The sequence below is a fragment of the Heloderma suspectum genome, chromosome 5 (assembly GCF_057233095.1).
Source record: "Heloderma suspectum isolate Gila_16-S chromosome 5, 16-S_ref, whole genome shotgun sequence".
NCBI lineage: Eukaryota > Metazoa > Chordata > Lepidosauria > Squamata > Helodermatidae > Heloderma > Heloderma suspectum.
The window spans coordinates 142,854,512-142,872,239 of record NC_139462.1 but is presented as its reverse complement, the minus strand read 5'-3'; the positions used below and the strand labels follow the sequence as shown (position 1 = coordinate 142,872,239).

The following is a 17,728-nucleotide window of genomic DNA, read 5'->3' as shown; positions in this document are numbered from 1 at the left end:
TCTTCCTATACTCCATTCCCCCACCATGCTATATAGCATAAATCCCTCAGGTTTGGGCTTGACAGCCATCTCCATTCTTGAGCCCTTTAGCACTGTATAGCAGGGGTGGGCAGAAGGTAGATCTCCAGATGTTTCATTCTTCAGCTCACAGCATTCCTGACCAACCATTGGCCATGCTGACTTTCTGCCCAACCCTGCCATATTTCTGTCTTCCCCAGCTTGGTGCTTTCCAGATGTGTTGGACTGCAACTCCCATAATTCAGTGGCCATTCTGACTGGGAATTATGGGAGTTGCAGTCCAAAACATCTGAAGAGTGCCATGTTAATTAAAGGAGGGTGCCATATAGCATAGTGGGTGGGGGTGGGGGTCAGGAATGTGGGAAAGAAAGAAAGGAGGAAAGAAAGAAAGAACAGATGTTCCCTGCAGTCCCAAACAGCACTACTGTTTCAGCTCCCGAGAGCCCTGAACAAGAGCATTTCAGTATAGCGTTGGGAATATACTGCAACTTGTCAATGATAATACGAAGTTGTTGAACACCTAACGGATGTTCATTATGAACTAGTTCCTCCTCCTGAGGAAGTGGAACTTTTGATTAAATAATAACTGTCAATACATCTCTAGGTCTAATACCCCGTGAAGGTTGTTGTTAAAAATAGATTTTTATTTTATTTATAATTCAGAAACATTTTTGTCCCAGCAAAGGTTTTTCTACCTGCTGAGTTGTTTCTCTTATAATAATGTGTGGTAACATAACATTCAAAATGGCAGTCCCTTTTAGGGCTTGTGTGTGTGTACGTCTAAGTACACAGAGAAAATAAAAGAAATTATTCTGAACTCTTTTAGAGCAAATTTTGTCTCAAAGAGTTGTATGGAAAAAAATTAGACCGAAGTAACCTTTAAGAAACAAAAGAGGTTTAGATTTGGTGAACTAACTGTATCGCTCAAAGCCCAACATCTTTTTCTGCTTTGTGTACAGGGCATACATTCCTACCGGTTCCCTGGAATATTACTGGAACAACGCATTAATATAATTGAGCTTTCCAGGGCAAGGCTACAGTGCTTGAAAGTTTGTAAAGTTTGCTTCATCCTGATTCCCAGGATCTAGAGAGTTAGGTTTTGAAAGAAATAGATGCTTTGACAGAAAGAGAAAACAACAACAACAACACCCTAGTAGTGATGAGCTAAAACTGCTTTTGTGGCTTTCCATTTTTAGTATTTGGTATATATGACAATTTTTGAAAGTAGCTATATTGGAAATAATAAACCCTTTCAATTCTTTGCCCTTGCAGTTCAGTCTGGAGAGCATCCATCCTTCTATTTATATTTCACTATGAATTTTATACAGTTAGGAGGAGTGCACGCCCAGAGATTTTTTGTGCAAAAAATTACTGTTATTATTTAGTGATAGGAAGAGGGAAAGAGATAAAGGAGTTTCTGCTTGCCAAAGAGAACATTGTTATTCAAACTGTGCCACTGTTTGCAGTATCTCAGCTGGACTATAAGGCAGAATGATAAGTCAGACTTGTATTCTTTATTACCGTATACTAGGAGAGTTGCTTGCATGGGCCTTAATGTGCTATGAGCATTGATACTCACTGATTAAGGAATTTTTATTAGATTTATTAGATTAAAGACTTTTCTTAGATTAAAGACTTTTTATTAGATAAACCATCTGGCTTATAAACGATTAGAGCATAACCCAGCCAAAATTGAGCATTTTTACGACCCATTCTATTGAAATTAACTTTTGCTGGGTTGTGCTTTCAATTGATTACATCTAGACATCCTTATATTACCCAAATTTCATTATGGATGCTTTGCTTTTTTTGAGCCTATTCAAGGAGCTGTGAGATAAGTTACAATTTAAGTGAAAAGCTATCCTTTGTTGTTAGGAAAAAAAGGCCATCATTAATGTTTTCTTTTTCACTTTCTATTACAGTAACATACCAGAGCCAAAGTGGCTTAAAATGGAAGAACTGAGGCCTTCAGTTATCAGCCCACCAATTAAATTTTGTCTCGTTATTTAAAGTTTGTCCTCATCCACTAATCACCGAAAGCTTGGGTTGATTAATTTACTGATGAAACTAATTAAAGTGTGCAACACTTTTGTAAATCAAAATTTAATCAATTTGTAATTTTGAAATACTTGCACTTCTGGGTTGTGAATTCTTTGGCAAATACTGCACATTCTTTTAATAACAAAGGGCACAATCCTATGGCGCTAGACGTCAGCCTCTGAACTCGAAGGCTGATGCTTATCCGGTGCATGGTAGCTGGAGCACGGAGGCAATCCTCACCTCCCTGCTCCGACTGCCCTACATGTGTCCAGCCAAGGACTTCGGAGCAGGAGAGGGGGAGGCGACGTGGCACATAAGAAGCCTCATGAAGTGGCTTCTGCAGTCTCCTCCCTTCCACTGGGACCACCCCCTTTTTTTCCTCTCCGCGCTCCATTTCCAAGTGTGGAGAAGAAGCTGGCGTGGAAAAAACTGTGCCAGCTACAAGTGGGAGGGGAGTGGAGCGTGATTTCTGGGAACTGTGTTCAGGGCCCTGGCTCCAACCTCAGTTCCCAGAAACCGAAAAATCCTATGGCTCTCTAGACAGTGTCTAGTGGCCATAGGATTGCTCCCTCCCTGTATTTTACTGAAGCATATTTTCTCTCACAGTCTGCTCTATTTCAGTTTAAGCAAATAAGTCATAGTTGTAGAATTCCATTGCATTGAGCCTTCTCAAAAACACAGGTATAGAAGGGCTCAATCAGGGATTGGCATTATTGGGCATCTGCTAAGGCCCACACCATAGCAGGGGACTCACTGCTGATCTCCAGAGCCCTCTGTCCTGTACTGAGGGGTAACTGAGGGCATCTTGCCCAAAAAGCTCCAAAATTTTGGCGGTTTGATATTTTCTCAAACAAATTTGGCACAGAAAGTTGTAATGGTTCTCAGTGTCATTGTGATATGCAGGCTGTATACATGGGAATTCTATAAACATTGGAAAAAAATATGTAGGCTTTGATTCAAAAAGACTTGTGTGTGTGCGCACAGAAAAAGGTGTGTTATTACATGCACTGTGCTTGCCAGTTTTCTCTTTAGGTAGCATTCTCTCACTTCTCATGGAATGCCACTCCAGAGGATCGCCTGACTTTCCAGAACAGCAGTGTGTGTGTGTGTGTGTGTGTGTGTGTGAGTGCAAAGTGGAGTAGCTTTCTGTATGTACTAGACTGTGAGCCTTTGGACCCAGGCCATAATTTACTGATACATTCACAGAAGACACATGTGGCTGAGAAATAAGGCACAGAAGTTTCAGTGGGAATAAAAAACTCTAGCTTAAAATAAAATCTGTTGGTTTCTCAAAGAACTGATTTATGTTTTTCAGGCATGTCCATTGTTAAATACTTCAGTTCCTTATATGAAGAACAGGAGAGGACATATCTTGTATAATCTTTCAGGCCTCAATGTTGAAGAATATTTAATCAGGCCGTCCAACATAACAAGGTAATTTGGAAGGTTTTCCAATTACTACAAAAACTTTTGGGATATTTACAAGAGTATGGTGTCATATCGTATGTGGGCAGTGTTTTGTGTTTCAGAATTCTATTTCTCACATTGAGAAATGTGAGAATTATTTAGAGTTAATAAGCTAGAAGGGCACATAGCCTGACATGATATGGCAGTTCTTTATATAATTTGTTATTGTGCTATGAAAGCTAAAGCTACTAGTTGACAATCTGCTGTCATCTTCTTTTCTATTACCAGATATGGAGGCTGGTCTCTTGGAAGGAGAACATTTATGGAACTTCAAAACCTGAAAGTAAATATGTCACCCCATAAGTCTCTGGCCAAGGTAAGCTTGATGTTTCTAGAACACTATCCATTTTGTGCTGACGATCTCTCTTCAAATTCCTCCTTTCATTAGTTTAAAAACAACAAACCACAATAGTGATATTTAAGTATCTACATATTTGAAAATGGAAAAGGTATCATAGTGACATCCTGTCCATGGTCTTGGCTTGAGAAGCGTAACAACTGTATTCCTTATTCAGTCTACTTTCAGACGTTTTTAGAAATTTAGTAGCTGCTTTTCTACACTGAGATACAGCTCAGTGGTACAGCACATACTTTTCATGCAGAATGTCCTAAGTTCCATCTTTGATATCTTCTTACTGCCATTGAAAAGATTCCAAGTAGCATGGCCAGGAAAGGCCTTTCTCTGAGACCTTGGTGAGCTGTCCTCTGTCATAGTAGACAATAATAAGGAATACACGATAATTAGGAATATATATTCAACATTCTCAAAGCAACTTATAGGTAACAAAAACCAGATCATTAAAACGTCTGCTTGACTAAAACATGAAGTAGCAGCATTCATAAAACCAAACCCCTGAGATCAGGAAGGACTTCAAAAATAACAATAAAGAAAACCTTTACAGCAGAAGTTGTATGTAGGGCGAGGTTGCCTGGCAGTGCTCCCCGAGCAGGTAGTTCCAAAGCGTGGCCACAATGTCAGAAAAGGCCCTGACCTCTGCTCTAGGTGGTCTAGCCTTAGTAGATGAAGTAGGCATGAATCAAGTACTTCCTCTAATGTCACATCCTGTTCCAGGTCAAAAGGATTACTTCCTCCTGCCAAATTTAAAATTCAAATTCCCCTTCTTTTTTTGCTGATTGGCTTCCACTTTCCCACCCAAGCTCACTTCCGGGGCAGGCAAACTTCCCCTCACTGCTTTCTGATTGATTACATTTTTGTAACCTCTCCTAACTCCTCCCTATGAATGACTATTTAGAAATTAGTTTAGCAAGAAGAAGTGAGCTGACAGGATGACTGCTGCTATTCGTACTGGGTAGGGATGTCAGAGAATTCCGCCATGGAACTCAGTGAGGCCGAATGCCAGTGCATTTGGCCCCATGAACTCCGTGGCAGAACGGCCTGCCTCCCCCGCCCCCCCGTAGATCCCCCCCCCAGGATGAGATTTACCTGGGGCGGATCTTCTGGGTGGCGGCGGCGGCGGCGGCGGCGGCTGGTCTTCCGACTGGCTGCCGCCGCCGCCATTTGCAGTCTTGTAAAAAAACAAAAACAAAAAAACCCATGTGATAGACTACGTAAAGATTTACGTAGCCTATCATGGCTGCATTTAAAAAAACCCAAAAAACTGCGTATGCAAATGGCGGCGGCTATGGCCGCCGCCATTTGCATACATGTTTTGTTTTGTTTTTCTCCAGAGCCCTCCGCAGCTGGAAATCTGGCTGCGGACAGCTCCTGCCTGGCTGGGCCTGGCCGGCTGCTCTGCGGAGCTGCCGCGGAGCACAGCTGGCTGTGGAGGATTCCGGGGGGGAGGAATGGAGCACCTCCCCCCCGTCGAGGATTCCGGGGGGAGGGACAGAACACCTCCCCCCGCACCATCAACATAATCCACGGAAAGGTAAGTGACTTTCGTACATCCCTACTGGTTATAGCTAGGGATGTCAGAGAAATCCGCAACGGGACCAAATGAGTTTGGATTTTCATGAATCTGATCTACAGATTCCACAGTGGACTGGCTTTCCCTCTGATGGATGGATTCCATGGACTTGTGGACTGGTTTTCTAACTTTCCCGAATTTTATGCAAATTTCATCATAGAAAAATACGCAGAGTAGGAAAGTGTGCAATGCACATTTTGGGGAATTTGTGCATTTTTGCACATGCAAAATTGTGCAAATGCACATTAGTGCAAATTTGGAAACAAAAAAAAAAATTCTGGTTCTGGCAATGGGCAGATGATGGAACGAAAGGTGCCTGACAACTGTGAAGCACAGACGGAATGGATTTTACACAAACCATACAGCCCTAGTTATAGCTGTGTGAAAGCTTCACATTGAATCATTTCCTGCCTCAGTGGGAGCATGAGCACACTAGTGAATACTTGGAAGAATTCTGCTCCATTGAACAGGCTAACTGGTCTACTGTGGCGTCAACTATTTCCTGTTTCCATGACAAATTCCTCAGTCAGTGGGCCATCTTCAGCATTTTAGGGACTCTGTGTAACTAATTAATGTTCCTTTCCAAGAAAACTGATCTATCTCTTGTAGCCACACAGGCTATGTTTAGATGTAATGGTAATCCAGCATTGCTGAGAATTCTGGGTTAGCATTCATGAGTGGCACGCTCATGCAAACTGCCGAATTGACTGCTTGTCTCCCCCCAGCAGTGGGAGCAGATAAATTAACCGGAAACTAATGAGGAGGCATAAGCTTCCCACTACTTCTGAACCTAGACTTGTGGTTTGTCACTTCCCTAACAAGCGAAAGTCTGAAACCAGGGTTTGAAGTTTGTTTCCCGTTCCTGGTGTATAAGGGGAGTGACAAGCCAGGGTCTGGGTCCAGATGTAATAGGAAGCTTTTGCGTCCTCATTAATTATTGGTTAGTTTAGCCACTCCTACTGGCAGGAGGAGCCAAGCAAGAATGATCAGGCAGCATGTACGAGCACGCTGTTCATGAATGATAAACCAGAATTACCAGTAATTCTGGCTTTTGACTGAACACACCTAATCTTGTGATCAATTTTGGGAGGAATATTTATTTTATTTTATTTGTTTCAAAAATGTATAAACTACACCCCAAAAGGATTTCAGGTCAGTGTACATAAAAAGAACTTAAATACAATACAATAAAAACAACATTAAATCTAAACATCAAACTATAACACTGAGAGGAATAAAACTGTTTTGACCAGCTAGGACGAGACTAATTTGAAATTTAAAGTGTAACATCTTGAAAATTTGTTTTAAAATGCCTATACAACTAAAATTTTAACCTGGCACCGAAAAGAGTACAGCATTGGCACCAAGGGATGTACGGACTGTGTAAAATCTGCTCCATCTGTGTTTCACGGATTGTCAGGTGCCTTTTGTTCCGTTGTCCGCTCGCAGACAGATGCGATTATATATTTTTTCCTACATGCGGAAAAATACATAAATAATTACATAAGTATTTACATAATTTACCTCAGTATGTAACTTTTAGTGTATTGTCCCCCATTCCATTCAACGTTTCCTCAGCAGAAATGCACGTATTTTCCTATGAATTTATATGCGTAAACTTCGGGAAAGTAAGTCCACAGACTCCACACGCCCTGCGGGGGTCACTCCGCAGTGGATTCTGCAGGTCGGATTCTTAGAAATCCAAGCTCATTTTAGTCTGTCTCGAATTTCTCCAGCATCCCTATTGGCACCATATGTACCTGCCATGGAGGGCATTCTGAAGTTGGGGCACCACCACAGAGAAGGCCCTCTCTTTTGTAGATGATGTATGAACTTCTCTTGTAGAAGCAGTATAAGAGCCTCCTCTGATGACCTTAATGCATGGGCAAGTTGATACGCTCCTTCAGATATTTGGGTGCTATGCTAAAGACTTGGATTTATGGTCCATTGTATTATTTGTAAGATGATGTAAGACTGTCTGATAGTAGAAGTAAATGCTAGAGGTAAATGTAGAATTAGGCTCATTTAATGAGGTACAAGGGGTGCCATGGTTGCCATCCTGCACCATTTCATTCTTCGTGTTTTTGTTCCCTAAAAAGTCATCTGTCCTTGGTCTGCCCAAATATAAAATGAAGTTGGTGTCTTGCAATTGTAAATACAGACAGAAAAAAAATGAAGATTTTTGACTTGTTTTGGCCTGACCTACAGATGTGCTTTTTTACCAGTGTTCTTAATAACTTTGGCACATGCTCGCCTATCATCAGTACAACAATAAATTATAGCCATAATAAGCCACTGTTACTGAGAAAGCTTCTCCTTTTTTCCTGACTGGGACACCATTGTGTATTATGCTTAAAAAGGGCATGGTATAATGTAAAATACTGCCTGGAAGTGACTTCTGACTGATGTAGTATCAAATTATTGCATTAACCTTTCAGTAATTAATGACCACGCTTCTAGTTTGACCTTTAAGACCTGTAAACGTGACAGTGAATGTACCATTTACACAGACTTTTATGAAGAAAAATGGGAAATTCGGATATGAGAGAGCTGCTGTATGATTCATTAATATCTAGAAAATCTCTGATCAGAGCATGACAAATTATTCCCTTCCGTTGCAAAATGAACCAGTCAGTAAACTTCTAATCACAGTTTTAAACATATACATGGAAAACCTGGTTGCCTGAAGGCAAAATAATAGCATATATTTAGGGTAGATTCTTAAAAATGCTTTTCACTAGGTTATTGGTGAAAGCCATTGTCTGCTTGTGTATCTCTCATCTGTTTTACTTGTCCAAATGCAGCTTGACAAAAGCAATGTCTGAGCAAGTTTAATTATTATGGGTGTGACCCAGTGTGTGACAGTTGTGAAAAATGCATATTCCGTGTTGGGGAACCTTAGGAAAGGAATTGAAATAAAACTGCCAATATGGGGTGGGGGGTTGGATGACACCCCCCAGCTCTCAATTGGCTGGATGATGTCAGGGGGTGGGGCATTTGGTTCCTGGCCGATGTCCAGGTGGATCATCCACCTGGGTAGTGCTGTACCAAAAAGTTCTCCCACATTTTTTTTCAACCATTCTCATTCAATTTGATAGAAAAGAATGACTTTTGAAAAGAAATTTGAAGAAGACATTTCAGAGAAATTCTCATGGGTTGGGTTTGGGGTTCTTGTGCTTACTTTACTTGTGAGGTGGCTAAGGAGTGTGCGTGAGTGTCCTGTCTGTCATCGTACAATAATCTCTGTGCTGGTCTGTAGCCTCCTCAGCTTCCCACAGTTTATTTAAAGCCCTCACGAGGAAGACGTCATGAGGCAGTTTCCTCGCATGGGGCTTTTTCAGTTCAGGAAGCTCAGGCAGCCTAGGAGGCTGCGAAGCAATGGGAAGATGTGTCATAGTGAGAGAAAACAGACACAGCACACTCGGCTACCTCGCATTGATTAGGTAAGCTCAAAAATACCACCAGGTTTTTTTTTAAAAAATTCTGCCTCAAAAAAGTGGAAGCCTCAACACAGTTGATGCTATTGCCACTTACAGAAGCAGTGCAATAACCCAGAAATCCTCAGGAAAAAAGAACACACCTGTGAAAAACTGTTGGAGAATTTCTCCTCCCCTAGAAGAAATTTGGTAAAATTGTGCCCCCAATTTCTCTGCCCACAAGTAGGCTGTAGAATTTTGAGAGGCCATTTGTACACAGCTCTACACCTGGGGTGTCAACTGGGACCGTCTTTGCTGCTCACTGGTTTCCCCCGTTGGGAGAGGCCAAGATGCAGCAAAACTGCCTTGACTGGGGCAGTAGCTGAAGGAGTGCTCCTCCATGCACCCTCTGAAGCATCTGAGGTGTGGATCGCAGCCAGAGATCATTGGAGACAAATTGTCATCCTTTGGGACTGAGATGCTTCTTATTATGTGTTTTTCTCACTTCCTGCCTCATGGGCTGGACAGTGCTTGGCTGACAATAAGCTTGGATGCTAATAATATGGGCTTGGGGGCTTGGGTTTCAGTCCCTCTGGGTTTCAGTGCTTCCCTTTTTTATCTTTTAGGTATGGTACAATCAGAAAGGATTCCATTCCTTGCCCTCTTATTTAAACCAGCTAAACAATCTTCTTTTGTGGAAGAATCTGCCATCAGATATCGACTGGAAACAGTATGGTATGGCCGCAATATTTTGCAGACTATGGGCTTCCTCACATGGATCTTTTATCCTGCGATTGAGATTGGTTACTCATGGAAGTTTGTGGGTCTTTTAGATGATGTTGCCAACCTGCAGGGCATCTCCAGTGCTAAATTACCTTTATCCCATTTTTTAAAAGATCAGAGATAATGAGTAATCGAATTACAACGCTTTGAATTCCACTTGAGTTCCCTCGTGAAAAAGGAAAACCGGCAATAAGCTAGACCACAGCTCCACTTAGCAGCTGTATAATGAAACAAATCAAAGACTCAGATAAGGGGGGAAGGGGGGGAGGGGGGAAGGAAGTGCGTGTAAAGGGAATCTGTTGTGATCCTGCATTTAAAATGGAAACAGAAAGCCCCGTTTTAAATGTGGGATTTTAGGCTGGTATAGAGATGGTCTATATATTGGGCTTAAAAATAATATTCAGAATACTAAATGAAAGAATTAGGGTGTAATCCTTTGCATGTTTAGATAGAAAAAAGTCCTACAACTCTCAGCATGCCTCAGCCAACCATGCTTAATATTTTATTACAGTATTGTCTTATTGCCTTGATCTTCTGGAAAGACATCCCATACAACTTGCAAATAAGTACCTTAAATTGTAAAGAACAAAATCAAAGACACAAAAAAGCATATTAATTTTAAAACAGAGTATATCTCACATGAAAGACAGAGAACAAAAGTTGTCCTTCTGTTTTTCTATACAGAGTCTAAAATCCCAAATAACTCCATTCTTTCTAGGTTAAAATAGGATGGCCAATAGGATAGCGTGTGTTTCTTGAACAGCTGCCCTTTGTTCTGTGGTGTGACATGGGGATTAGCGTTGAAAGAAAAAAAAACAAACGAACCAAAGAAATTTCTATTGTGTGAATACCAGCCCAAATACTTGTTTGGTTCCAACCAATTTTGACTGCTTTTGACAGTTATTTTAGTAATTAGTCAAGGTGAAACAGGAGGTTCTTTCTTTAAATAAATGCTTCATAAGCTATTTTTTATTTTTTTTTGAACATTTGTTCCCAAATGTTCAAAATTTATTCATTTCATTTGGGGTAGACAAAAAAGGGAAAAGACTGATATGTTTTCTGGATCTGTTTCATGTGAATTCATTGCTTCCTAAATAAATAAATTTGTGGATAAGTAGATAACCTGAAAACAATGTCTTATGTATGCTATGGATTACAATGGGGCTAAGGCTTGCAACCCTTTGCATACTTACTTGAACACAGTTGAACTTGCTTCCAAGTAATGATGCACAGAGGAGTAAGCTTTAAGTTTGGCCCGCTTCTAATACAGTTAGATATACTTCTGAGTAACCATGCATAGGATTGGGTTGTAAGGATGTGATTCTGAGGACAGTTCCTGCAGAGCGGTTTTCATAGAATTACAGTGCAAGGCTTTTTGTAACGAGGTGGAAGATTGCAGTCGATATACTGATGAACAAAATGTTATATAGAGGCAGAACATAGCTAGATTGATCTGGTTGCATGGAACAAAATAATTGTAGATTGCTATCCTGGAAAGAAAGAGGGAAAGGGATTAAACTAGTGGAGTTCTGAAACAGCATAAACAATAGATTTGCTCATGAGTTTATTCAAGAACTGGACAATTGACAAAGACACTTACACCTTTGGAAATGTTGCTAGTACGCTGATTTTAGTACAATGCATATCATTATAGTATCATTTCCATGCCTATTAGAATTCGCTAGTAACAGTAAAAGAAAAACACATACATGGTATAACAGAGGGAGGGAGTCAAATATCACCTCAAAGCTACCTCTAGTCAGACTGTCCCCTGCCACAGAGACATTACCTCTCTGCCCTGTAGGGAGGATCCCAGACGACAGAGGGATATAGCCAGCTAAATACCACTTTTAGGCCTGCTTCAGCTAGACTGCGGGAAGGATCCCGATTGCTTTTATTTTTTAAATAGTGTATATTGTGATTTCATTAATGATTGTTGATATTATTTGTAAGCTGCCTTGGAAGGATTTGTATCCTGAAAAACAGCATCTAAAGGTTGTTATTATTATCAACAATAATAATGTAAATAATAGAATAAACAAGAGAAGATTAGTCCAAGAATTGCTTGTTGTCACTAGATTTGTGTAAACCAATATAACTGATCTCTGCAGTGTGACTACAACTGAGATGTTCACTGTAGCACCAATCCAGACATGGGTGAAACAGTAACTGAAGGAAAAGGTCCTCACTGGTGTTTGTGACTAAGTTTGCTTCCTTTTCTCTCTACCATTTCTATGCCAGACCAGTCGCTTATTACTCATGCTGATGGCTGTTAGTTAGTTGGGCTAACGGTGATTGCAACAGGATCACCACTCTTTCCATGTAGCTTGCAGGTGTTGGCCACACTGATTCACTAGGCTAAATCCCACTGGGGCTAAATTCCAGAGGGGCGGGGAGTCGATCCACCAATGGTGTCTCTTCTGCTGGCTGAAGGACACTACTGGATGCAACCCAGAATGACAAACTCACAAAGGCATGTCTGGAAGCGCTCATAGAATTTTGTGTGTTGATATTCAGCTCCTTGTTGTCTTCTTGCTTTGAATGCTGCTAACTAACGTGTGAACGAGGGTAGCTTGCATGTCTGAATCAGACTTTGCTTGGGAATCACTAGGGGCTCCTTCACATGGGGCTTTTATCCTGTATGGAGATTGCTTACTCACAGAGGTTTGTGGGTCCTGTACATGACACAGCTCTCCTCCAGGGGACCTCCCACTATTTGTGAGCTCTATTGCGTTGTTTTCCATGACGACAAAAGTCTGGCATTTTCCCTCCTCCCACCATGGAGTAGATATAAATGAGGGTATACTGTTTAAAGTAATTTTTATTGCAAATAAAACAACAGTGCCACCTAATGGCTTTGTAATGAAACACATAGAAGTTTAGTTTTTTAAAAAAGCCACGTGGAAAGGACCCGATCTAATCCCACAAAGACTCCGGAAGCAGAATCCTGCAGGATTTTTAGCCTTGTATGATGAAGCCCTAATATAGGGCAGCTGCTTAATACACGTCTGTATTATCCTTCCTTTCCAGCGTAGTTACGATTGAAACTAGCTGAGTAGAATTGCTGGGAATATTTGTTTTTATCTTTGTTTCCTTGTCAATAAGTGTTCAGAATAAGCAGCAGTTTTGTGAAAGTGTAGTGGGATCTTCAGGAATATAAAATGAATTAGGCAAGTTTTGCAACAGTGAGCTGGCTTAGCTCTTTGAATGAGGAACTGATGAACAATAGCCCCAGTACGGAGTGTATTAGCCACCTGACACGTCTCCCGTTTTTGTTTTATGGGGAACTGGTAAGCAGTAATGCATTATGATGCACAATAGCTAACTTTGCTTTTTCTTTGAATTGATAATGGATTAGAAATAGCCTGGCATGACATGCCACTTTGGTCAGTGCTTTCAGTGGGGAATAATGAACAATAGCCAAAATTGCATATCTACAAAAAAAAAAAAAAATGCCTGACAGGGGAAAACATGGAAGGAAAAATTGGGAAGGTTTCAGGCACTGCTATTCAAGGGGAGATTTGATTATACATATCTACCAACAGTAGGCAGTATTCTATGCTGCATGGGCGCAAATGGCTCCTGAAGCAGAAATAATCATTTCTGGAATGGGGCAGGTCAGTGGAGCTTGCAGAAGGGAGCTTTGCTGACCTGGCCGGATCCAGAACTGAGTGTTATCGCCCCTTTCCAGGACTGCTTTTGGAACTGCTAGTTCCTGTTGCACTAGGGATGGTCCCATGGAACCAGTGGACAGTGGCAGCATAGGATACTGCCCCATGCTACCGAAAGGACTATGGTGAAAAAGATGTAGGATGGCAAGGCTGTATTCTATATAGCCTACCTCCAATAGGGGTATACGAAACCCCACTTACCTGGCTCCGCCAGGTTCTGCAGGTAGGGGGAGGCGATCCGTTCCTCTCCCCGGAATCCTCGACGGGGCGGGAGGCGATCCGTTCCTCCCTCCCGGAATCCTGCCTGGCTGGCTCCGCTACGCATCCCCTATGCCATTGGCATCCCCTCTGCCATTTGTGTTCCCGTTTTATCCGTGATAGGCTATGTAAATATTTACGTAGCCTATGATAGCTAAAACAGGAACGCAAATGGCGTCCCCTACGCCATTTGCATTCCCGCTTTAGCCATCATAGGCTACGTAAATATTTACGTAGCCTATCATGGGCTACCATAGGGATGCAAATGGTGTCCCCTACTCAGGACACCATTTGCATCCACACCAGCCCGGCAGCAGCTGGATCCGCCGCTGCCACCACCGGAGCCACAGCCAGGTAGGCTCCGTTTTGCGAGGCTTTCACGGGGTGGAGGGGCAGGGGGCTCCATTCTGCCACGGATTCTGGGGGGCTGAATTCAGTGGAATTTGGCCCCCCTGGGATCTGTGGCGGAATTCTCTAACATCCCTAACCTCCAGTAAAGTCAAGAAGAGGTTTTGTAGTTATGAAGATCACCTATTGCCTGGACAAGGAAAGTAAGAGTTGTCAGTACAAATCCCTTAAAAGAGTCTTGAAAATAAGTTTCAACAGCATGGCTCACTAATGCTCCCTTGTGTAAATACAATGTTTTCTTTTTTAAAGGCATTACATTTTCCTGTCAAGATGAGTACAATTTTTTTTTAGAGAGTCAAGGGCATAACTGGCCACATCAAAAACAGAGAGAGAGAGAGAAAGGCAAGTTTATGTCCTCCCATAAAAAAACAGTTGATGGTTTTCTACAAGGGAATTCTTTGGAAATATTGAAGAATAAAAATTTCTGTGCCTCTAGTGACAGGCAGGGAGGACAAATTGTCTGAGAGTAGGCACAGTAAATGTTTGGAAAGATTGATCTATTATGTAATAAAAACCATACATAAAATGTGAAAAGTTTGCAAATTGCTCTCACACTAGTCTATTAGACACCCCCTTAGGGGCCTGCCGTTAGTCCCTCTTTCACATACTTATACTTACACTCAGAGATGTTGGCACAAGAACCAATTCCTTCCTTATGGTGTGATTTCATGCATCTGATTAATGTGTGGGAAAGACTTGCATGACTGGCCCTGCCCAGTATGCTGATGCCACACAGCTCTGTGTCCCTGTGACATCTGAATCAGGAGAGGCTGTGCAAGTCCTGGATCATTGGCTAAACTCAGTAATGGGCTGGATGAGGGGCAATAAACTGAAGCTGAATCCTGGGAAGGCAGAAGCCCTGTGGGTGACTGGTTTCCGGGTCCAGGAGATAGGGTTATTGCCTGTTCTGGATGGGGTTGCACTCCGTCTCAAAGATCAGGTCAATAGTCTGGTGGTACTCCTAGGTCCATCATTGTTGCTGGAGGCCCAAGTGGTAGGAATGGCAGAGAATTCCGCCACGGATTCCAGTGAGGAACGGCCTCCTGCCCGCCCGCCCGCCCGCCCGCCCTGCGGAACCCCCAGGGACGGCACTTACCTGGGCCGGTGGTGGATGTGGCGGCGGCGTGGCGGCGGCAGTGATGGGGGTGGCGGAAGGTGTGGCGGCGGGAGCAGGGGCGGCGGCAGGTGCGGCGGCGGCGGGTTCCGGGGGTGGTGGGGGCAGCTGGTCTCCTGGCCAGCCATGGCTGGGCACAGTGTATGCAAATGGCGGCGGCTATGGTGGCCGCCATTTGCGTTCGCTATTTTTAGCTGTTCTAGCCTACGTAAATATTTACGTAGGCTAGAACGGCGAAAAATAGTGAACGCAAATGGTGGCCGCCATAGCCGCTGCCATTTGCGTATGCTTTTTTTTTTACTTTGCCGTGATAGGCTACATAAATATTTACATAGCCTATCATGGTTAAGTACAGGGACGCAAACGGCAGCGGCTACGGCTGCCGCCATTTGTGTCCCTGCTGCCCACCAGCTGGATGTCCAGCTGTGGGCGGAGCCGGCCGGCGGCTCTGCGGAATCCCCGCGGAGCAGAGCCGGCCAGGCAGGACTCCAGGGGGAGGGACGGAGCGCCTCCCCCCATCGAGGATTCCGGGGGGAGGGACGGAGCGCCTCCCCCCACAGCAAAGCAGATCCGCGAAACGGTAAGTGACTTTCGTACATCCCTACCAAGTAATCGCGGCGGCGGCTCAGAGTGCCTTTCACTAGGTTTAGCTGGTTCGTTAGCTGCAGCCTCTCCTGGACAGGGATAGCTTGACCATGGTGGTAGTAACCTACCTCAAGACTGGATTAATGCAATGTGCTTTACGTGGGGCCGCCCTTCAGGCTGCTCCAGAAGCTGGAGCTGGTGCAGAATGCAGCAGCTTGGCTGCTGTCAGGAACTGTCCCTTTTCAGATGTAACTCCTTTGCTGAGGGAACTGCACTGGCTGCCTGTTCGCTTCCGAGCCAGGTTTAAAGTTTTAGTACTAGTGTACAAAGCCCCAGACAACTTGGGACCAGGATACCAGTCCACCAGGAAAAGAGCCTTCAGCATGGTGGCCCCCTCCCTGTGGAACTCCCTGCCTTTGGAGATCAGACAGGTGCCAATGTTGTGTTGCTTTCATCACTGAAGACATTGTTATTTTGAGAGGCCTTCCTTGAGTGAGCAGCTGCGGTTTAAGTTCAGAATCTGGCTTCTTTTAAAATGTTTTAATATGGTTTTTCTTCTTTTATCTTGTTGTTCACCGCTCTGAAGTCTTTGATATGGAGCAGTATATAAATATTGTAAATAAATAAATAAAATAATTATTTCATTCATGCAGACGTGACATATGCATGCATGTCTGTACACACACATTCCCTAGTGGTGTGCATCACAGCAAAGCATTTATCACCCTGCTGTCAGCTAAAGATGTCGATGTTAGGGGTGTACGAAACTGAACTTACCTGGCTCTGCTGGGGTCCGCAGGTGGAGGGTGGAGATCCGTTCCTCCCCCCAGAATCCTCGATGGGGGGGGGAGGTGATCTGTTCCCCCGCCCCGGAATCCTGCCCGGCCAGCTCCGCTCCATGGCCAGTCCGTGGAGCCGCCAGCCAGGACAACCCACATTGAGGCCTCCAGCCGTTGCCGGGCTGCTGCGGACACAAATGGCGTCCTGCATAGGGGACGCCATTTGCATCTCTATGCTAGCCCGTGATAGGCTATGTCAATATTTACATAGCCTATCACGGCTAAAGCAGGGACACCATTTGTGGCTGCAGCAGCCTGGCAGTAGCTGGAGCCGCTGCCGCCCCCACTTCATCCTCCGCCACCGCCGCATCTGCCACATCCGCCACCAGGTAGATCTGTCCTGGAGGGATTCCGTGGGGTAGCGAGGGGGGAAGGCCGTTCCACCACGGACTCCAGGGGTCCTAAAGGTTCTAAAGAATCCCGCCTCACTGGAGTCCGTGGCGGAATTCTCTGCCATCCCTAGTTGATGTTAGTGTGAAGAAAGGAACACAGGAACCTAGGAAGCTGCCTTACACTGAGTCAGGCCCTTGGTCCATCTAGCCCAGTATTATCGACACCGACTAGCAGCAGCTCCCCAGGGTTTTAGGCAGGAGTTTTTCCTGCCTGACCTGGAGATGCTGGGGATCAAACCTGGGACCCTCTACATGCAAAGCAGATGCTCTCCCACTGAGCCACGGCCCTCCTGTGAGCCACGGTCCCTCCATTGTTGGCATGTCGTGCTGATGGCCTTTATGGGATTGTTCAAATGAAGTCACCCTCTATTTATGAAGCAGTTGTGTGTCATTGTTAAAGTCTCAGTTTCTGGCTTTCTTTCTTCCCATTTAACTGGTTTGTTGAAGTCTAAAATGGGAAAAGACAGCCTCCTGAACCAGGATCTGTAGACCTAGTAGAAATAAGGATGGGTGGAACCCTGAGGAGAAAGTCATCTATTTTTGGCTTAATGGTTCCCCCACCACATCCCTCTAAATTCCTCAGATCTTTCTCCAGAACAGAGCTCTCCAAATTCGCCTCAAAATGTTGATTTAGGTAAAATTCAGTAGCAATTTTATATAAGTTTCAATGCCAGCAGCCTTGAATTTTGAATGGAGCATCTGGTGCTAATGAGAGTCAAATAATTCCCACAGCACCAACAACCTCTCCTTCCAGATGTGTCACTAATTGGATCCTGTAAAGAACACACACCTGGTTTATTCCTTTAATA

The 17,728-nt window shown here is 43.6% G+C and overlaps 1 protein-coding gene across 1 annotated transcript in view; it reads left to right on the top strand.

Moving 5' to 3' along the window:
- Window positions 1-17,728, top strand: part of LOC146344594 (ATP-binding cassette sub-family A member 13-like) — a 262,433-nt gene that overhangs the window by 131,600 nt on the left and 113,105 nt on the right. The window contains exons 21-23 of the mRNA XM_084857720.1: window positions 3,374-3,492; window positions 3,754-3,841; window positions 9,496-9,604. Coding sequence (XP_084713846.1) covers window positions 3,374-3,492; window positions 3,754-3,841; window positions 9,496-9,604 — 316 coding nt within the window. The remainder of the gene's footprint in view (window positions 1-3,373; window positions 3,493-3,753; window positions 3,842-9,495; window positions 9,605-17,728) is intronic.